The following is a 23,728-nucleotide window of genomic DNA, read 5'->3' as shown; positions in this document are numbered from 1 at the left end:
CACCATGCCCAGCCTGGACTAACTGATTTTTATAAACGGTCCTTCCAACAAAGATATTTTTTGACACAAACCATACCTATTGTGGTGACTGTTTCATGCTTTGTGAGGAACCACTGTATTCTCAATTCCACCATAAAAGGTTAACCACCAGACAGTGCCATGGGTATAGGGCTTATGGGGGGAGTGCTGCTCAATGGTACTTTAAAGACTAGAGCTTATATATCCATAATTTTCTGATTTTCTTATCTCAACTGGTTAAATGGACCACCATCCAATAATAGTAGACTAAAGAAATAATTTGGGAGTGCCGTAGAACCATACAGTCTCATGGTGTTTAATTAATCCTTCTCCTGACAAGGGGTAACAGGTTTTTCCTTATAAAATAAAATGATGCACATGAAATAGTAAACTATGAGTTATGAACATTTTACTCATGTTCTGGTTATCTCTGGGCCAATGGTTCTCAATCTGGGACCCTAGATTCTAAGGGGGGTTTCACAAGCTAATAATGGGAATATTTAAGTTAATTTTTAACATATTTTTAAAAATCTAACAAATTAGACACTTATAGTCCATAAGTTTCTATCTATTAAATATCACCCTCTTTGCTTTTTAGAGACAGAGTCTCACTATGTTGCCAAGGCTCCAGTGATCCTTCCGCCTCAGCCTCCCAAGTAGCTGGGATTATAGGCATGCACCACTGTGCCTAGCTTAAGTATCACCATATTAATAAGTAGGCTGAATACACTTTTTTTGATATCTAGAGCTTTTTAATAGCGCTATTAAAATACTTTAAATTAATATGGGGATCATGAAAGGAATATAATACAAGCTGGTAAAAAAGTTGGAGACCACTGCTTCAGAACCACCGATTCAGAACATAAACTAGTTAGATAATCAAACTGGTGTCAGAACATTTCAATTTACTTTGGTATCTAGAACAACTGATGCTTTATATTCTCTATTTCCTGTACTCTCACTTGGCAGTAACAGCTACGGCTTCTATAGGGTCTGACTGGTGACTACTGCTGATGCTATCCACAAAAACAATATATTTGGGGTGAAAGGACTACTCTTAGCTCCCGTTTACAGCATCCCGAACTCACAGCAAACGATCTCTTGCATACAAGGTAACATGCAAAAAAGCCGTAACTTTTACTTGATATATCACATAAATAGCACCAAAGCATCTGACTTACTCTTATGAGTCTTACCTAATTTTAAAGAAATCACATTTATCATACTATGTTCTCTTCACTTTAAATTCTAGACCACTTTCAAATTAAATGTTAGCTTTAGAATTAAGCATATCTAAATATTTATGCCAAAACAATATTTTACCAATTTTCTCCTTATGTAATAAGATATTTAAAATTACTTCAATACAGGTTTTAAATTATTACATGCATTTTGTAGATAGGCATATAAAATGAATTGTAGGCATCCAAGTTTACATATAAATTGAACCAGCAGGTATCTTATCAGTCATATGTTTAGCTGCCAAGCCGAAAGGCTGAATGAAAAGGGGGACAGTTGCTTACGGGAAGCAGAAAGAGCTCTTAAGTCATCACTGTAAAAAGACAAAGACACATCTTCACTGTCCGAGTTCAAGAAAATTGAGAATTCATTTGTGTTTCATATCAGTAACTTGCCAGCCTCCAACTATGACTTTTTGAGTTTTCTGTTTCTTACCCAAAGGCAGCAAATAAATGGTAGCAACAGAAGGCATTACTTTGTGCTAGATTTTTTAGAATTCCAAATACTAAATATTAATAAGTAATACTTATATACAGTTTACTATGGACCAGGCACTATTTTACAATAACCCTATAAGCTTGGTACTATGATGTCTACTTACAGACCAGAAAACTAAGACATGGAGAACTCAAATAGCTTGCCCAAATTCACATACTATTAAGTGGCAGAGCCAGGATTTGAACTCAAGAAGTCAGCTCTTAATCACACTATTGTTTCTCAGCTTAGGGTAAATATCTACATCATCTGTATTATGATTTGTTGAACACCTGCATTTTTTAAAAAGTTTGCGATAAACAAAAAAGTTTACTCTCAAATGTAAACAACAAATAAGACCTTAAACCCTGATTTGAATCTGGAAAAATATAACCAAGTTTGCAATTTTAGAGGAACACTCATCACTGAAAGCAGATTACTTGTGAGGTTTTAAACAAATTTAGCTAGAGATGGGCATTTTAAAAATCAGTTTATCTTATGGAATCTTTTCTACATATTATATTTTTAAAAGTTATTTCTGACTCTTGAATGGTTTTGGATTTAGGGAAAATATTGGCATATATGTGATATATTACAATATTTTCTATAATTCTATACAGCCATTAAAATGTTGACATAGATCTATATTAATACGGAAAACTTCATGTGATATGCTAAATTTTAAAAGGGCAGTAAAAGTGGCATGCATAATGTGATCTTAAATCTGTTTTTAAAGTCTTAAGCTTAAATTTCTGATAAATATTTAAACATGTTAATTAGGTGGCAGGATTACTGGCGATTTTCCCTTTCTGCTTTAAAACTTTTTGATAACCTGAATGTTTCTTTCCCAATTAACAGAAATGCACAATTCTGCTTATGTTCATAAGCAGAAAAAAATAAAGCTATTCTAATTTATTAAAAGCCTCACTCATTACATATTTTAACAAAATATTTTATTTTATACTAGAGATAACAGTGGCAACAGCTTCTGGAAAATTCCTTAATTTGGCTTCCAAGTAGTAGTTAAATGATTTTATTAATACTTAAACCATAAAAATAATTATACTAATATTTAACCTTATAACTACTGATCCTAACCCTAAACAATAAGACAAGGAAAAACAGCACACTGCAGAAATAACCTGAATAACCTGCTATTCTAATTGAATTTGATCGTGTTTTGAATGCTCCAAGTGTGTTCTTTTCTTTGAAAAGCACATTATTTGACAAAACTGTTTCTCCACATCTGGGTAGTTACAAATAGCAAAAGGAGACAACTATATCTAATGTTCTTGGATCCTGAACATCCTATAAATTAACTGTTCTTCCCTCATGTAGTTAAAATTCAAACATTATATTCAGAATTTTTCCTTCTTCTTAATACCACACCTGTTACCTGTACATCTTAAAGATGTACTATGAGATTCTGTACTTACCTTCTGGTTTTAGAGATATTCTAGCACATGCTAAAAGTGGGCATTTCTTCAAACATTATATAACATTTCAAAAGAAAGAAGAAAAAATAGCAATAGTGTAGGAAAAAAAAAACCCACTGGAAATCTTTTTTTTTTTTTTTTTTTTTTTTTGAGACAGGGACTTGCTCTGTTGCTAAGGCAGGAGGGCAGGGATGCAAACACGACTCACTGCAGCCTCAACCACCCAGGCTCAAGCAATCTCCCCAGTTCAGCCTCCTGAGTAGCTGAAACCACACCCGGCTAACTTTTTAAAAATGTTTTTGTGGTGATGAGGTCTCACTATATTGCCCAGGTTGGTCTCGAACTCCTGGGTTCAAATGATCCTCCCACTTCGGCCTCCCAAAGTTCTGGGATTATAGATGTGAGCCACTGTGCCCAGCCAAATCCCTAGAAATCATAAAATATATCTAGCTGTATCATGAACCAGCCATATATACATCCTTACACAAGTCATTTCTAATAAGAGAAGGGGCTGTGAAACTAGATGATTAGAACTTCAATTAGATAAGTACTCAGTGAAGAGCTATGTGTAAGATATTACGTTAGATACGGTGGAGCTAAAGAGACTAAAACAGACAGATCTATCTTGAAAGATTTATAATCTAATAAGAAAAAGCTTTTAAAATAATCTGCTTGTTCTGTGGTATAACAACATATTTTAAACTTTCTAGATAAATAAAGCTACTTCTAAAATAAATAAATAAAAATAAAAGGCCAGCTCAACAGTTCACGATACACTGCATAGCCAAATGGATTTAAGTGCAATTTTTTTTTTTTAATACTTTAAGTTCTAGGGTACATGTGGATAACGTGCAGGTTTGTTACATATGTATACTTGTGCCATGTTGGCGTGCTGCACCCATCAACTCGTCAGCACCCATCAACTCGTCATTTACATCGGGTATAACTCCCAATGCAATCCCTCCCCCCTCCCCCCTCCCCGTGATAGGCCCCGGTGTATGATGTTCCCCTTCCTGAGTCCAAGTGATCTCATTGTTCAGTTCCCACCTATGAGTGAGAACATGCGGTGTTTGGTTTTCTGCTCTTGCGACAGTTTGCTGAGAATGATGGTTTCCAGCTGCATCCATGTCCCTACAAAGGACACAAACTCATCCTTTTTTATGGCTGCATAGTATTCCATGGTGTATATGTGCCACATTTTCTTAATCCAGTCTGTCACTGATGGACATTTGGGTTGATTCCAAGTCTTTGCTATTGTGAATAGTGCCGCAGTAAACATACGTGTGCATGTGTCTTTATAGCAGCATGATTTATAATCCTTTGGGTATATACCCAGTAATGGGATGGCTGGGTTATATGGTACTTCTAGTTCTAGATCCTTGAGGAATCGCCATACTGTTTTCCATAATGGTTGAACTAGTTTACAATCCCACCAACAGTGTAAAAGTGTTCCTATTTCTCCACATCCTCTCCAGCACCTGTTGTTTCCTGACTTTTTAATGATCGCCATTCTAACTGGTGTGAGATGATATCTCACTGTGGTTTTGATTTGCATTTCTCTGATGGCCAGTGATGATGAGCATTTTTTCATGTGTCTGTTGGCTGTATGCATGTCTTCTTTTGAGAACTGTCTGTTCATATCCTTTGCCCACTTTTTGATGGGGTTGTTTGTTTTTTTCCTGTAAATTTGTTTGAGTTCTTTGTAGGTTCTGGATATTAGCCCTTTGTCAGATGAGTAGATTGCAAAAATTTTCTCCCATTCTGTAGGTTGCCTGTTCACTCTGATGGTAGTTTCTTTTGCTGTGCAGAAGCTCTTTAGTTTAATGAGATCCCATTTGTCAATTTTGGCTTTTGTTGCCGTTGCTTTTGGTGTTTTAGACGTGAAGTCCTTGCCCATGCCTATGTCCCAAAATGGTATTACCTAGGTTTTCTTCTAGGGTTTTTATGGTATTAGGTCTAACATTTAAGTCTCTAATCCATCTTGAATTAATTTTCGTATAAGGAGTAAGGAAAGGATCCAGTTTCAGCTTTCTACTTATGGCTAGCCAATTTTCCCAGCACCATTGATTAAATAGGGAATCCTTTCCCTATTTCTTGTTTTTCTGAGGTTTGTCAAAGATCAGATGGCTGTAGATGTGTGGTATTATTTCTGAGGACTCTGTTCTGTTCCATAGGTGTATATCTCTGTTTTGGTCCCAGTACCATGCTGTTTCGGTTACTGTAGCCTTGTAGATAGTTTGAAGTCAGGTAGCGTGATGCCCCCAGCTTTGTTCTTTTGACTTAGGATTGTCTTGGAGATGCGGGCTCTTTTTTGGCTCCACGTGAACTTTAAAGCAGTTTTTCCAATTCTGTGAAGAAACTCATTGGTAGCTTGATGGGGATGGCACTGAATCTATAAATTACCTTGGGCAGTATGGCCATTTTCACGATATTGATTCTTCCTGTCCATAAGCATGTTATGTTCTTCCATTTGTTTGTGTCCTCTTTTATTTCACTGAGCAGTGGTTTGTAGTTCTCCTTGAAGAGGTCCTTTACATCCCTTGTAAGTTGGATTCCTAGGTATTTTATTCTCTTTGAAGCAATTGTGAATGGAAGTTCATTCATGATTTGGCTCTCTGTTTGTCTGTTACTGGTGTATAAGAATGCTTGTGATTTTTGCACATTAATTTTGTATCCTGAGACTTTGCTGAAGTTGCTTATCAGCTTAAGGAGATTTTGGGCTGAGACGATGGGGTTTTCTAAATATACAATCATGTCATCTGCAAACAGGGACAATTTGACTTCTTCTTTTCCTAACTGAATACCCTTTCTTTCTTTCTCTTGCCTGATTGCCCTAGCCAGAACTTCCAACACTATGTTGAATAGGAGTGGTGAGAGAGGGCATCCCTGTCTTGTGCCAGTTTTCAAAGGGAATTTTTCCAGTTTTTGCCCATTCAGTATGATATTGGCTGTGGGTTTGTCATAAATAGCTCTTATTATTTTGAGATACGTTCCATCAATACTGAATTTATTGGGAGTTTTTAGCATGAAGGGCTGTTGAATTTTGTCAAAGGCCTTTTCTGCATCTATTGAGAAAATCATGTGGTTTTTGAATTCTACCAGAGGTACAAGGAGGAGCTGGTATCATTCCTTCTGAAACTATTCCAATCAATAGAAAAAGAGGGAATCCTCCCTAACTCATTTTATGAAGCCGACATCATCGTGATACCAAAGCCTGGCAGAGACACAACAAAAAAAGAGAATTTTAGACCAATATCCCTGATGAACATCGATGCAAAAATCCTCAATAAAATACTGGCAAACCGGATCCAGCAGCACATCAAAAAGCTTATCCACCACGATCAAGTTGGCTTCATCCCTGGGATGCAAGGCTGGTTCAACATACGCAAATCAATAAACGTAATCCAGCATATAAACAGAAGCAATGTTCTTTTTAATAAAGTACTTTATATTAATATTTTACAGTTCAAGGCAGTAAGTTAATAAAAGGAAATTTTAAAATGCAATTTCAAAGATAATTAGGTCCTAAAAAAGTTTACTTACTTCTAAAATATCCCTTCACAAGTTAATGACTGCCTTACAGTGCTACTAATTACTTAGGTAACCCACTGACTACATCTGACTATTCTGTTCCCTGGCTAAGGACTAGAAAACTGCATGCTTACTACTTGAATAATTCAGCCAACAATGGGGAGAAAATACTCCTTGAAAATGAACCAGAAGGCCAGGGAAGGTGGTACGTGACTGTAGTCCCACCTACTCAACCAGCTGAGGTGAGAAGATTGCTTGAGGCCAGGAGTTTGAGTCTGTAGTGTACACTTGTGAATAGCCACCACATTCCAGCCTGGACAAAATAGCAAGACCCCATATACTTTTTTAAAAAGAGAACCAGAACGGAGGAAGAAAAAAAGAAAATGGATAGGTCGGGAAACCAATCCAAAGAAGCCTAAACCACTCATATGCTCCACAGAATAAATGAAAGCAGTTCACCTTTCCCACTGTAGAAATCAGGAAAACGAATAGTCTAGAAGCAAGGCTGCTTTTCCCCCACCTTCAATCTTTTCCCCACCTTCAGTCTTTCAGAGTCCATTGATTCAAAGACAAACAAGACTATCCTGGATCATGTGTTTCCCAAATCAAAACAAAGTAACTATTACTGAACCATGAAGTCAAAGTTAAGCATCTAACAAGCAAAGCAGAAGAAATAATGGTGAAAATAATAAGCTTAATTCAACCAGTAATTAATATTTTTAGAGATAAATCAATTATTTCAAAAGACAAAGATGGCTAAGTCTTATATAGAATGAAAACATTAAAAGATATCAATACTGAAGTAATTTCTTCCTAAAATTTTTTCATTTCAACATGCATTTACTGCACATCCTTATATAACAAGAACCAATACTACAAAATCTTTTCCATTAAGCAATATATCAAGATGAAGGACTGAGCATGTGCTAATACTCTCCTTCCATTTAAAAACACCATAAAATGTCAGAAAACTTCTTTTAATAGAATAAATATATAATAGAATGGAAAAACAACAACGAAAAAGCATGCCATTAGCAATCAAGATCACAAATACCCAAAAGATAGAACTGGTTTTCAGATTTAAATATTATAAACAAGAAATCACAGAAAACATACAAATGGTCAATTAACATAAATGCTACTCCTCTGTAGTAATGAAGGAAATGTAAATTAAAACAACGAGATCTTTTAATCTAGCAGATAGTAAAATATCAAAACAATGAAAAAGGTTTGGCAAGGATTTGAGGAAAATGGACTCTCTATACTGCTGTCAAGAGAGTAAGTTGAAAAAGTCTTTTTAAAAGGCAAATTGTTCTGTTCCATTGGTCTATATCTCTGTTTTGGTACCAGTACCATGCTGTTTTGGTTACTATAGCCTTGTATAGTTTGAAGTCAGGTAGCGTGATGCCTCCAGCTTTGTTCTTTTGACTTAGGATTGTCTTGGCAATGCGGGCTCTTTTTTGGTTCCATATGAACTTTAAAGCAGTTTTTTCCAATTCTGTGAAGAAACTCATTGGTAGCTTGATGGGGATGGCACTGAATCCATAAATTACCTTGGGCAGTATGGCCATTTTCACGATATTGATTCTTCCTGTCCATAAGCATGTTATGTTCTTCCATTTGTTTGTGTCCTCTTTTATTTCACTGAGCAGTGGTTTGTAGTTCTCCTTGAAGAGGTCCTTTACATCCCTTGTAAGTTGGATTCCTAGGTATTTCATTCTCTTTGAAGCAACTGTGAATGGAAGTTCATTCATGATTTGGCTCTCTGTTTGTCTGTTACTGGTGTATAAGAATGCTTGTGATTTTTGCACATTAATTTTGTATCCTGAGACTTTGCTGAAGTTGCTTATCAGCTTAAGGAGATTTTGGGCTGAGACAATGGGGTTTTCTAAATATACAATCATGTCATCTGCAAACAGGGACAATTTGACTTCTTCTTTTCCTAACTGAATACCCTTTCTTTCTTTCTCTTGCCTGATTGCCCTAGCCAGAACTTCCAACACTATGTTGAATAGGAGTGGTGAGAGAGGGCATCCCTGTCTTGTGCCAGTTTTCAAAGGGAATTTTTCCAGTTTTTGCCCATTCAGTATGATATTGGCTGTGGGTTTGTCATAAATAGCTCTTATTATTTTGAGATACATTCCATCAATACCGAATTTATTGAGTGTTTTTAGCATGAAGGGCTGCTGAATTTTGTCAAAGGCCTTTTCTGCATCTATTGAGATAATCATGTGGTTTTTAGAGTCCTCAGAAATAATACCACACATCTACAGCCATCTGATCTTTGACAAACCTCAGAAAAACAAGAAATAGGGAAAGGATTCCCTATTTAATCAATGGTGCTGGGAAAATTGGCTAGCCATAAGTAGAAAGCTGAAACTGGATCCTTTCCTTACTCCTTATACGAAAATTAATTCAAGATGGATTAGAGACTTAAATGTTAGACCTAATACCATAAAAACCCTAGAAGAAAACCTAGGTAATACCATTTTGGGACATAGGCATGGGCAAGGACTTCACGTCTAAAACACCAAAAGCAACGGCAACAAAAGCCAAAATTGACAAATGGGATCTCATTAAACTAAAGAGCTTCTGCACAGCAAAAGAAACTACCATCAGAGTGAACAGGCAACCTACAGAATGGGAGAAAATTTTTGCAATCTACTCATCTGACAAAGGGCTAATATCCAGAACCTACAAAGAACTCAAACAAATTTACAGGAAAAAAACAAACAACCCCATCAAAAAGTGGGCAAAGGATATGAACAGACAGTTCTCAAAAGAGGACATTCATACAGCCAACAGACACATGAAAAAATGCTCATCATCACTGGCCATCAGAGAAATGCAAATCAAAACCACAGTGAGATACCATCTCACACCAGTTAGAATGGCGATCATTAAAAAGTCAGGAAACAACAGGTGCTGGAGAGGATGTGGAGAAATAGGAACACTTTTACACTGTTGGTGGGATTGTAAACTAGTTCAACCATTATGGAAAACAGTATGGCGATTCCTCAAGGATCTAGAACTAGAAGTACCATATAACCCAGCCATCCCATTACTGGGTATATACCCAAAGGATTATAAATCATGCTGCTATAAAGACACATGCACACGTATGTTTACTGCGGCACTATTCACAATAGCAAAGACTTGGAATCAACCCAAATGTCCATCAGTGACAGACTGGATTAAGAAAATGTGGCACATATACACCATGGAATACTATGCAGCCATAAAAAAGGATGAGTTTGTGTCCTTTGTAGGGACATGGATGCAGCTGGAAACCATCATTCTCAGCAAACTGTCGCAAGAGCAGAAAACCAAACACCGCATGTTCTCACTCATAGGTGGGAACTGAACAATGAGATCACTTGGACTCAGGAAGGGGAACATCATACACCGGGGCCTATCACGGGGAGGGGGGAGGGGGGAGGGATTGCATTGGGAGTTATACCCGATGTAAATGACGAGTTGATGGGTGCTGACGAGTTGATGGGTGCAGCACGCCAACATGGCACAAGTATACATATGTAACAAACCTGCACGTTATCCACATGTACCCTAGAACTTAAAGTATAATAATAAAAATAAATAAATAAATAATAAAAGGCAAATTGTTATCCAACAAAACCATGTCTGCTTTATTTATTTATTTATTTATTTATTTATTTATTTTTAAGACAGAGTCTTAGTCTGTCACCCAGGATGGAGTGCCGTGATGCAATCACAGCTCACTTCAGCCTCGACCTCCTGGGCTCAAGCAATCTTCCTGCCTCAGCCTCCCGAGTAGCTAGAACTACAGGCACGTGCCACCATGTCCAGCTAACTTATTTTTTTGTAGAGATGGGGTCCCACTATATTGCTCAGGCTGGTCTCAAACTCCTGGGCTCAAGGTATCCTCCTGCCTCAGTATCCCAAAGTGTTGGGATTACAGACATGAGCCACTGTGCCCAGCCTCTTACCATTTCCCACTTTCACTTCTAGGAATTTAATTGAAGGGATTGTATTTGCCCACATATGTTCGTGGGTGCTCAGCACAGCATTCCTTTAAAACTGGGGGAAACAGGCTGGGCCTGTAATCCCAACACTTTAGGAGGCCCAGGAGGGAGGATTGCTTGAGCCCAGAAGTTCAAGTCCAGCCTGGGCAACACACTGGGCATGGTGGCATGTGCCTGTCATCTCAGCTACTTGGGAGGCTAAGATGGGAGGATCGCTTGAGCCCAGGAAACAAAAGTTGCGGTGAGCTGAGATCACACCACTGCACTCCGGCCTGGGTGATAGAGTGAGACCCTGTCTCAAAAAAAAAAAAAAGAAAGAAAGAAAGAAAAGAAAAAGAAAAGTACCTATATTAAAAACACACACACCACCCTCTCCCCCCAAAAAAATGCTGTTCAGTGGAAGAAAGCAAGTCACCAAATATATTGTATTGTTTCTCAAAAATCCTTCCCTCCGGCCAAGTGTGGTGGCTCACACCTGTTATCCTGACACTTTGGGAGGCAGAGGCAGGAGGACTGGTTGAGCTCAGCAGTTCAAGACCAGCCTGGACAATACAGCAAGACCCTCATCTCTACAGATATAAAAACTTTTCAAGTAGCCAGGCATGGTGGTGTGCTCCTATACTTCCAGCTACTCAGGAGGCTGATGCAAGTGGATCACTTAGAGCCCAGGATCCAAGTCAGCAATGAGCTATGATCCCACCACTGTGCTCCAGGCTAAGTAACAGAGACAGAATCTCTCTCTTCAAACAAACAAACAAATGAACAACCTAGCTTCTTTGAAGTGTTTAGCCTTAAACTGTAACACTCATGACCCCTCTCTGCCACTCTCCTTCATTTACAGAAAAACTTGGCACTTAAATTTTAACTTCTCTCCAACTACTCCAGTGATCATTCCTGAAGGTCTCAATATTGGTATACTCTCTCAGTTCCTTCACCTCCTCTTTAAATACATCTTTTTCTCCATCTTATTTCAGCTATCTACTCCATAGTCATACCCTAAATTGTGATATCCATAACTAAATTATCTCCCAAGGCTCACATTTAAGCCTTTTATATTGGGACCACCACTTCCTAGCTTTCCAGCTTTATTTATATATGCTAGCAATCCTACTTTTACAATTTTCACCACCAAAGTTTCCAATCCATTGACCCTACAACTCTTTCACTGTCTATCACATCCTTTATGTACTCAATTTTCCCCTTAACCTAGATCCATCATCCAAAACTGTTAAGAACTTCCCGTCCATCTACCGCATCTCTCCATCTTACTTCTGACAAAATCACAACCCCAGTTAAACCCAACATACTGCTTACTCTCAAAGTGTCCTAACCAGTCTTATTTCCATTGTTGTCCCAGGAGACAGAGGCAGCTAGCTGCCAACCCAATATCCATTTTCTCCTTCCTTACTAAGAGAACCCTGATTTTACTTAGGAAGTTAATGTTCCCAGCTAAAACATATGCTTCCCAGCCTCCCTAGTACCTAGGGCAGTTTGTGATATCCCCAGTGCTTCAGCACATACTAGTGGCACGATATTTCATTAACCAATGAATATATATCATGATCTCATTTATACAGAAGACTAAAGTATATGTATGTGTCTGCATGCACAGGTAAGCATATAAGGGGTCTAAGATAAACACTAAACTTGATTCTAGGTACTTCTGGGAAGGACAGTGGGAAGAAAGGTAAAACGGGACTTTCACATTTTGCTCTGATTATTTTTGCATTATTTTTCTTATGTTAAAAAACGACAATTAACTACAACACATGCAGAAAGAAAAAAAATCTAAATATATTTAGAAATATATGCCTATTCACAGAATGATAATATTTAGAAACTCATAGTGACCTCAGTAAGCATACTAACTCAAAAGCCTCTGGCTAGAAAGGATGTTAAGAACACAGCTCCCTGTCCTCAGTAGGCCCCTCGGTCTTGGTTCAGTACTGTTCTACAGTAGTCCCTTACCCCAGCCTGGTTTGTTCCCAAATCTCCCACATGTAATAGAATCTAGGATTTTTAAATAAAGTAATACCTTTTAAAAGAACTAGAATTAGGGGAATAAAAATTCTTGTTAACTTTTTACAGCCTTTATAAAGGTTTTTACTGTCACTTAAAGTAATAGCGTATACTAAGTGAAAAGTATATTAGTAGCATATCACACATCAAATTAGTAATAATGAGTTGTATAGAATTAATTTCCACTTATCTTCCTTTGCTCAGCACAAACTTTTGAAGATCTACTGAGATCTGTTTTAGAAATCATTATGTCACTTCAATAAAATCCTTCACTCCCATTTACTGTTAATCCCTGTTCTCACACCCTATCCCAATGGACCACTAACCTATCTGTTGCTACTATTTGTCTATTCTGGTCATTTTCTATAAATGGAATAACAATATATAATCTCTTATATCTGCCCTCTTTCACTTACCATCTTTTTGAGGTTCATCATGTGGTAGCATGTATCAGTGGTTCACTCCTTTTTATTGCTGAATAGTATGCCATTGTATGGATATGCCATACTAGTGCCTTTTAATGTTATGGCTTAGACTTCCATTTTCCAGGTTGTACAATGGATGCAGGATAACTTGGGTACTCGGGGTGGGTGAGAGGGACCAGTAACTAACCTTTATTTAACCCAAATGATATAGATGAGTATTTCTCAAATCCAATCCAGTTTACACAGGATGAGATTATCCTAGCTTCACTCAAAAACATTATGGCATCAGCCCCTTTTAAAACCACTGTCCCATACCTCTCCTCTAACAGGAACATAAATCACAGTTCCTCAAGGTTTCCTTCTCTCTCCCAAGGTTTATAAAAACCCCTACTCTTGCCAGGCATGGTGGCTCATACCTGTAATCCCAGCACTTTGGGAGGTGGAGGCAGGAGAATCGCTTGAACCTAGGAGGCAGAGGTTGTGGTGAGCCAAGATCGCGCCACTGTACTCCAGCCTGGGTAACAGAGCAAGACTCTGTCTCAAAAAAGAAAAAAAAAAACAACCCTACTCTTACTATGTCTTTTGCTTTACCTCCTTTTTCTACCTTCTACTCCTTGTTTTCTTTAAGATTACCTTCAAACTGACAGCTTCAAAATTTCCACATTTTCAAAATGTTTAAAAAGATATATTAGAAGTAAATATTGTATGTGCACATTCTGAAATTTTATTTAAGAACCTGTTCTTTTTATGTGGTCCCTGAAAATAATTTCTTTTTCAACAGAAAAAAAACTTTGTAAGTAGTTTTAAAAGAGACAAAAACCTCACAATGCCAATATAAATGAAGCATGAAGATCCAAGTCAACATTTGACACCCTCATTTACAGGCAAAGATCAAAGAACATACAGTAACTAGCCACAGTTTCCTATTATCTTTTCTCTTTAATATGACCTTGTTAAACACTGATTTTTCATTCAGTGAAAAACACCACAATAGTGATGGCGGCAGCGGCCTGCCTGGAGTGGGCACTGTGAAGATGCCAGCTGCAGTGGGAAAGACACAGCTAGGACTGTACGCTCCACGGAGCCGGAAGGAGTCAGTGGGAGCCAGGAACAGGTAGGAGCCATGCCCACTTTCAAGTTGAAGGGGCGGGATCTCTGCCATGCCAGGTATAGCTGCAGCCACCCAGCCATGGCAGCAGGCATCCCTGTACTCTTGGGGGCTCCCAACCCCATCCCCTACCCCTACAGGCTCAGAAGTGCCTGCTCCCACTGCCTGGCCTCTCCCCACTCCCAGCACCCATGCCAATTTCAAAGGAAAGCTGTGACTGAGCCCAGGCACTGTCACTACCTGGCTGGGTGGGAGCAGACTCGGGGTGGTGCTGACATGCCAGTGCCCTGCCACCTCAGCCCCCTCTGGACTTTGGGCACCCCAGAGGACAGGAGGAAGGCTGTGGGAGTGCTGAGAGCAGGTTGGCACAGGCCTGCAAATGCCCTGTGGCACAGCCTGGGCACTGTGGGTACTGTACAGGGCAGGGTGATGGTGGCAGGAGGTAGATAGGCTCTTGGGCAGAAAGGGGCGGATCCACCTTCAAGTTGGGGATGACCTGAAGCCGGGGGTTGGGCTGCCAGTTCTGCAGACTGGAGTGAGAACTTACAGTGCTTTTTCCAGGCCTGCCAATGGACCAATCAGTATGCACCTCCTCCCCCCTGAAGCCCATAAAAGCCCTGGATTCAGCCAGACTCCAGCAGACATGGGGATGACCTGCCTGTGTAGGGGAGCTACCCACTGTGGATCTCCTCTCAGCTGAGTGCTGAGTAGATGTCCGGATGACCTGCCTGTGGAAAGGAGCTACCCACCTCAGTCTCTTGAGAGCTGTACTGTCACTCAATAAAGCTTCTCTTCACCATACTCACCCTCCAGTTGTCCACGTACCTCATTCTTTCTGGACACGGGACAAGAACTTGGGACCGGGACAGAAAGAGCTGTAACACAAATGGCTGAAACACGTCCCTCACTCACCATGTTGCGGGCAACGAGAAAAGAGAGAAGAGCTGCAGCCCTTCAGGGAGCCCAGACCGAGGTGCTCCCGAGCCAGGGCTATGACACCCTCTTTGGGGCTCTGTGGTTCCTGGCATCTCCAAGCTTCCGGGCACCACCACGTTCCTTAGTGCCAGCAGTGGAAGCTGCTTGCAGTAGGCCTGGTCCAGCCACAGCCTCACAGGAGACAGTGCCCATGCCAGCACCTGGAGCTCCCTACCCAGTCGCAGCCAGTATGCCTGGCTATGCACAGCAGCTGGACCCCATGCTCGCTTGCTCACGCACCCCTCCCCTCTGCACCTGGCTCGCCTTTGGCAAGCATGGGATCCAGGCTGGTAGTGCGAGCTGAGCACAGCCTGGCAGAACGAGCAGGCAGAACGAGCCCAGTAGGCCCAAGTAAAACTTGGGCAAAGGCACCACCAGCCACAGAGGTTTCCAGCTGGCAAAGCAACACCCCAAGGATCCTGTGACAATAGCATTATTGTCTCACCTCTATCTTATGATGATGCTTGATCCAGATTAAGTGGATCACTTACATTTACAAAATATTAGATGCTCACATGTAGAATGATTAATCAATTATAAAGCTGAGTGAGGAATGATGGTGCAGGGAGAGGGCTGGGAAAGAATGACACACATCTAGCAACATACTTCTTATTACCAACCTTTTTCACTTCTTAATTCTCTAGGTGATTCCCAGACAATTAGTTTGAAAACATCATAAATAAGATGATATGGACACAGATAAAAGCTTTCCTAATGGCAAATGTTTTCTAACTAGGAAATTATTTCACTATCCCCTTACTGACCTACATGACAGTTCTTTTGGAGTATTTAATAGAGTGAGCAATAACGGATAACACCAGCTACACGTAATTAGAAGAACCTTGCGAGATAAAGAAAAATAATACAAGCAATTATTAGCAAGGGCACCTATTAAAAGTACCAAGAATACCTCTCTCTGGTGGCCAGTTACTGCAGCTGGCATGTGACAGACTCTGTGAACTATATCTTCATCTTTGAAAAGACAAATAGAAAGGCAATCTTGGGTTAAGGTTTACTCTACTTCCATTATAGCTCCAAATCTAACTAGGCTGGTACAAGGTAGTGTGCAGAAAGGCTCTGCATTATAAATTTTTTAAAACCTGATAAATCCAGACTCCCACTAAGCATTCTTCAATGTCATTATTTCAATCTACTTTAAGAAAATTAATGACATGATAATACTATACCTTTCTCAAGCTTTCATATTCCTCACGAAGTTCCCCAGGCTTGCTTAATTTGATTGGTGCTCTGAATATAAAGTCTGAAAGAAAGGGAAAAGAAAATACTTTTTAACAGGACTTTCTAGGAAGGAACCAGTATCTTGTCCTACTGCTGCCCCTATACTATAAATCACATTAGAAACTGTGGTCATCTCAATTTGAATATGCATTCTTTCACTTAACAAATATTTATCAAAGGTGACAAATCAGGCTCCGTTCTAAGCACTGAGGAGCAGCACTGCACAATAAAGTCCTTGTTCTCATGCAGCTCATAATCTTGTGGAAGGAAACAGCAAACAAACAAGTGTGTGTGTGTGTGTGTGTGTGTGTGTGTGCACGCGCTACGGCTGCTGTACTAAGTGCTATGGGGGAAAACAAGTATAGGATATATATGGTTGTCTAGAAGGGTCTAACTAATAAAGTAACATGGGCCGGGCGCGGTGGCTCAAGCCTGTAATCCCAGCACTTTGGGAGGCTGAGACGGGCGGATCACGAGGTCAGGAGATCGAGACCATCCTGGCTAACATGGTGAAACCCTGTCTCCACTAAAAAATACAAAAAACTAGCCGGGCGAGGTGGCGGGCACCTGTAATCCCAGCTACTCGGGAGGCTGAGGCAGGAGAATGGCGTGAACCTGGGAGGCGGGAGCTTGCAGTGAGCTGAGATCCGGCCACTGCACTCCAGCCTGGGCGACAGAGCGAGACTCCGTCTCAAAATAAATAAATAAATAAATAAATAAATAAATAAATAAATAAATAAATAAAGTAACATGTTAAAAGACCTCAAGGAAAAACAACATTTAAAGCTCTTGAGTTCAATGTTACTGAGTGGCATTTAAAATAAGCTGGAGTTTTATTCATAATACTGTATTTTTCCATTTCTTTCTCAACACTGCCAAAGTATTTTCCTGTAAAAACTTGCATCTAATCTTGTGTATATTTTCAGTATATAACTTGATTTGTTTTTATCCTCAAAGCCTTCAGTGATTTTGACTGGCCTATAGAATAAAGTCAAAACTTTTCAACATCATTCAAGATTCTTCAGAGACTGACCACAACTTTATCTTTCTAAAGCACTGTGCAGCTCAACCCTTGACTGTCTTGTCACAACATATACATGCCATACGGTCTTTTAAAACCGTTTATGCTGTTTTCTCAACTGAAATTCTGTCTTTTCCCCTTCTTTCTATGTATTTTTAAATCCAAGATGTCAGACCCATAAGAGGCACAATACATGTGGGTTATATAAATAAATGATAAAAATCAAAGCTAAGAACAGAATAAATGATAAGTCTTAAATACTATCAAAAAGGTGGAGGAAAGTATACACTTCTGTCTCCTTAAATGTACATGACACTTCTTTATACCCTCAATGTATATTTGGTGGTCTAAATATATATTAATTTTAAAGACTTAATAACTCTGCATCCTACTGAGGTTGATAAATATTCATTATAGAAAAGTAGTCTCCCCAGAAAGTTGCCTTTTGTCCTTTTTCAGTTGTCTCAACTATCTTATTTTTTTCCCTGCATTTCCCTCACACAGGAATCAACTATTTTAGAAAGACTCTTAATTAGTATACTGAGTAATGCAGAAGATATTTAGATAGAAACATTGGACCTAAAGCAAATACAGAAAACAGTAACATAAACCTTTTCCAACCACTACAGAATTATTAGACCCTAGGTTCGGGAGGCAAACATTCCATCACCTTCACCCACTTGAAAAAGAAGTCCTGGGCAACATAGTAAGACCCTGTCTCTACAAAAAATAAAAAATGAGCCAGGTGTGGTAGCATGTGCCTGTAGTCCCAGCTACTTGGGAGGCCGAGGTGGGAGGATCACTTGAGGCCAGGAGGTTGAGGCTGCAGTGAGCTGAGATCATGCCACCGCACTCCAGCCTGGGCAACAGAACAAGACCCTGTCTCAAAAATAAAAAAGTCCTGATGATTATTTTAGTCCCTTAAGCACATTCAGAATTATAGGCAAATAGTGTTAAAATTAGATGCTTAAAAAAATAAAAATAAAGGGATAGAAAGCCTTAAGGCAAGTGAGTAGTTTACATCCATTTACTGAAAACCTACTACATGTATATTAATGTAAATACACATTTTTTTCTCAGTGAATTTTCACAGAAACTTGATAAGGTAGGTATTATGCCCATTTTACAATAAGAAAACTGAGGGATTAAATGACTTAGCCCAAGGTTACAGAGCTAGTGCATGGCGAAGCAGGGAGAAAAGCTTTAACAGGAATCAAGAAGGAAATACAAAATGATTCAAAAGGTAACCCATCTAGAGCTGAGCTGACTCTCTCCCCTTTTACAAACCCCATTGTAGTGGCCCTCCTTGAATAAAATCTTCCTTACTATCTCTTTTAAAACAAGAGCAACCCATCAAGAAGATGTAACAATGATAAAACCTGTATGAACCTACAACACAGTAAAAATTAATGACTATATAGAGAAATTAATCAAAAATTAATGTAAGAAATTTTTTAACACACTGCAATTAAAAACAGATAGATCAGGCCAAGCACATACCTGTAATCCAAGCACTTTGGGAGGCCGAGATAGGCAGATCACTTGAGGCCAGGAGTTCAAAACCAGCCTGGTCAACATGGTGAAATCCCAGCTCTACTAAAAATACAAAAAAAATTAGCTGGGCGTGGTGGTGGGCACCTGTAATCCCAGCTACTCAGGAGGCTTGAGGCAGGACAATCACTTGAACCCAGGAGGCAGAAGTTGCAGTGAGTCGAGATCATGCCACTGTACTCCAGCCTGGGTGACACAGTGAGACTCCATTTCAGAAAACAAAACAAAACAAAACAAAACGAAATGGATCAGGCAGACCAAAAGGTTTACATAGAAAAATTGAACAATAAAATTAATGTGGTCGTGTGTGTGTATATATATGTGTGTGTGCGTGTGTATGTTTATGCATATATTAAACCCCCAATGAATAGCATATATACCTCTTAAGGCAAACAATTTAAAATACTGATGATACATTAGGTCATAAAGATGCTTCAAAAAATTTCAAAGAATTTGTATTACTCTTTGATCCTGGATGCCATTTTCCCAGCCTAGTTTTCTAGCTACCAAGGTGGTAATTCTGGGCTACCTAATATTCTTTTTCAATAAGTTCCTTTTCTGATTCAATTTGCCAGAGTAGATTTCTGTCGATTGCAACAACCCTAGCTGATTCAGTTTTTTACATGGTACCTTGAAATAACCAACAAACCAGTCTCTAGTAAAACTGATTAAGAAAAAAAGAGAGAAGATAAAATTATATTAAGAATAAAAAGTTCTAAATACAGACAACAAGGTGAGTTTAAATCTCCAGAGACTATTAAAAGAATGCTGTAATGAATATCTTGCATGTATATCATTTTACATGACTGCAGGTGTATCCATAGGATAAACTGCTAGAATCAGAATCCCTGGGTCAAAGGATATGTGCTTTTTGAGAAGTAACACCAAATTGCCCCTCTGTCATGAAGCCTATATCAATTTACAGTCCCACCAGCAATGCATGGGAGTGCCATTTCCTCACACCTCCTTTTCACTTTTTTTAGAGATGAGGCCTCGCAGTGTTGCCCAGGAGAGAGTGCAGTGGCTATTCACAGGTACAATCATAGTGACCTATGGCCTCAAACTCCCAGCTTCAAGAGATCCTCCTGCCTTAAGCCTCCCAAGAAGCCAATCTACTCACATCTTTTCCAACACCATGAGTGCTGAAACCTTTTAGCTTTGCTAATCTAACAGATGAAATTTTGCATTTTATATGCTTATATTTTATGAGTGAAATTGAGTATTTCTATATGGTTAAGAGTAATCTGCATTTCTTTTGATATGAAATGCATATGCATTTCCTTACTCCTACTTATACTAACATTTTCTTCTTGATTTGTTAAGAAAAATTAGCTTTATATTACCTGACTAGCAATACTTTTCCCGGTTTATCTCTTGTGTTGACTTTGTTTATAGTGGTTATTTTTATGTAGTTATATTAATCAAACTTTTCTTTTATGGCTTTTGCATTTTTCATTATATTTGGACAGACTTTCCTTTAGGCCAAGATACAAAAACAAATTCCATCACATTTTCTTCTGGTAGAATGCATAAGATTCTTCTCAGATCTACTTTTTAAAAATTATAAATCTTTATTTTTATTTGAGAAGCAACATAAGGAGCATAATCTTATTCAGGCTTATAAATAAGCATACTATCCAACACAAGAAACCAAAAATATTTTAGCAATAGTCTGTTAGAAATGGTAATTTTCACTTACTGTTGGAGAATTTGCTTTCTCTAAAATACTTCACTGATATTTAGCACAAAATGTCTCAAGAGCTTAACATCTTCATTTTTTACACAGTAAGCCTGATCTCCAACTTAGAAGGTTCAGAGCCTTGGATAAGTCAGTCTCAACTTCCTCTTCTGTAAAATCAGAATACCTATCATCACAGGCTATTATAAGGATCAGATGAGTGCAATAAGAGTAAAAACACTTTGCAAACTATTTCAGCCAGTAGAGTGGCATGCAGCAGAATTTACTAAGTATAAAATTCTCTCTGGTATTGTTGGGACAGCATTCTTTAAATTGTGGTTTGGTTCAACTTACTTGCAAGTACAATCTATATGAAACAAAGACAATCTCCAGGTGTGGTGGCTCATGCCTATAATTCCAGCAATTTGGGAAGCTAAGGAGGGAGGATCTCTCGAGGTCAGATGTTTGAAACCAGCCTGAGCAACACACAGAGACCTCATCTCTGCAAAAAACAAACAAAAATTAAACAACAACAACAAAAACCCAACAATTAGCAAGGCAAGATGGTGCACACCTATAGTTCCAGCTACTCAGGAGGCTGTGGCAGAAGGACTGCTTGAGCCCAGGAGTTTGAGGCTGTAGTGAGCCATGACTGTGCCCCTGCACTCCAGACTGGGCAACAGAACAAGACTTCAACTCTTAAAAAAAAAGAAGAAACAGGCCGGGCGCGGTGGCTCACGCCTGTAATCCCAGCACTTTGAGAGGCCGAGGCGGGCAGATCACAAGGTCAGGAGATCGAGACCATCCTGGCTAACACAGTGAAACCCCGTCACTACTAAAAATACAAAAATTAGCCAGGCGTGGTGGCGGGCGCCTGTAGTCCCAGCTACTAGGGAGGCTGAGGCAGGAGAATGGCGTGAACCCGGGAGGCGGAGCTTGCAGTGAGCCAAGATTGCACCAGTGCATTCCAGCCTGGGCCACAGAACGAGACTCCATCTCAAAAAAAAAAAAAAAAAAAAAAGAAAGAAACAAAGATAATGTTCCAACTACTTTGCTAGATATATTACATGAAGTTAAATTCACTTTGGGATATTTATTAAAATCTCAAAGTTCATATAAGATCAAGGAGGAACTCAGCATAATGACTGAAATCTTAGTATTCCTCTGGCTTATTTGACTGCAAAAGGTGATGGGCAGGGGTAGAGGTAGGGTACCAGTTTATATTCACCAAAATTAGTACTGATATTAATCAGTTTAGTTGGATTAAGATGAACAATGTTTAATGCTTTAAGGATCATTTTTTGCCCCAACAGGACTGTGCTACGGTAAATGACACCATGCCCAAAAGCTCAAAAATTACATAGAAAGTAAAGTACTTCTTGAATACTAAAACAGTTAAGCATAAAAGGTTGTGAATTGGTCCAAAGTGATATTAACTTAAACATTTAATCCTATGTTCTATTTTAGCAGTACCCTCTAAAAATGCTAAGATGGAAAAAAAAAATTCTCGCCTTTATGGGTTTGCAAAAAGAACATAACATTAGTTTCAGATACCTGCTCTGTCAATTAAGTGACAGTATTTAGAAATGTCAAAACTTAAATGGTGCCTTGGGAAATTTTATATTTTATACACACACACACACACACACACACACGTTGAAGCCTCTCTTTGCCTTAGTCTTCCTGTCTGTCAAATGGGGATCAAAATGCAGGCCAAGCTACCTCACAGGAATGCAGAAGACCACAATTAAAAGTAACAGTAGTAGTAACCAATGAAAAATCCCCATAATAAATAAGTAAAAACAGCCAACGTTTAATGAAAAGCACACTCTATGCTAAATGTTGCATGCATGCATATGCACAAGTGCACACATGTACACATACACACAGAGCAGAAAAGCGTTGACACGGCAGGCCTGTCTATCCTTTTCTTTCTTTCTAACATGTCAGTGGGAGAAGATGTCTATCCTTAAAAAGGTCTGCTTCCAAGGCTTGCCCTTGGCTGGTGCCTAGAAACTTGGATGTCAGGAGGGTTCCCACCCTCCTTAACTGATGAGTTGTTCACTGTACCTAAACTACAGAAACAATATAATTATGCCAAACATCTGCTTTTCTGTGGGGAAATTCTGGCATGTGCTAGGTAGAGGGTGCCTATGTGATCAGCTAACACAAACCCTAGTCACTAAGTCTCTAACGAGTTTCCCTGGTTGGGAACATTTCACACGTTGTCACAACTCCTCACTAGGGTATTAAGCACACCTTGTGTGCCTCCACTGAGAGGGGACTTCAGAAGCTTGTAATTGGTTTTCCCCAGACTTTGTCCCACACGCCTTCTCCCTCTACTGATTTTGCTCGGTGTCTTTTCACTGTAATAAATCATAGCAGAGAATACAACTACATATTGAGTCCTTTAAGTCCCCTGAGCAAATCAATGAACCTGTGGGTGGTCTTTGAGACCTCCCAACACACACATACAACACATGTCATTAACTGAAAATCTCTTTAGATCACAGTTTCAATCTCAGAAATGAAGGCAACACATCAGATAACTTCTAAAGTTAGTGATTCAGTAACAATACTTTGAATTCACTTTTATTTCCTACTCAGTATGGTTCTCTAAATTTTTAAAATCTCCATTAAAGTATAATATTATAGGTAAAATGCTATTAGAATTTCAAACTTACATTAAGAGCATGTATAACATCAAAATAACTTCTTTGAAGCCTTGTGAAATGTGGTGTTTCAATCCACCTGGACAATTATGAGAAAGGAACCGGGAAAAGGCCAGAAAAATGAAGATCTGCCCCTTTTAAATCAAAGTCTCATAACATCTCTTAAAGGTGAATGGAGAACATGTATGCATTCAACAGTATCAATTATGCCAAGACAGTTATTATGAAGCTTTCAGTTTCCTGGATTTTTAATAAAGAAAGAACAATGACATACAATAAAACAATTGTTACTGCTGATGTGAGACTTTACTTTTCTTAATTTTCTCTTTACTTCCCTT

The 23,728-nt window shown here is 39.0% G+C and overlaps 2 protein-coding genes across 3 annotated transcripts in view; both read right to left on the bottom strand.

Moving 5' to 3' along the window:
- The window catches only part of RPS3 (ribosomal protein S3), a 735,956-nt gene that overhangs the window by 614,101 nt on the left and 98,127 nt on the right, over positions 1 to 23,728 (bottom strand). The window lies entirely within an intron of this gene.
- The window catches only part of RNF169 (ring finger protein 169), a 96,975-nt gene that overhangs the window by 42,868 nt on the left and 30,379 nt on the right, over positions 1 to 23,728 (bottom strand). The window contains exon 2 of the mRNA XM_050756152.1: positions 16,417 to 16,490. Coding sequence (XP_050612109.1) covers positions 16,417 to 16,490 — 74 coding nt within the window. The remainder of the gene's footprint in view (positions 1 to 16,416; positions 16,491 to 23,728) is intronic.

The sequence above is a fragment of the Macaca thibetana genome, chromosome 14 (genome assembly GCF_024542745.1).
Source record: "Macaca thibetana thibetana isolate TM-01 chromosome 14, ASM2454274v1, whole genome shotgun sequence".
NCBI lineage: Eukaryota > Metazoa > Chordata > Mammalia > Primates > Cercopithecidae > Macaca > Macaca thibetana.
This window is presented reverse-complemented; position numbering and strand designations above follow the sequence as displayed.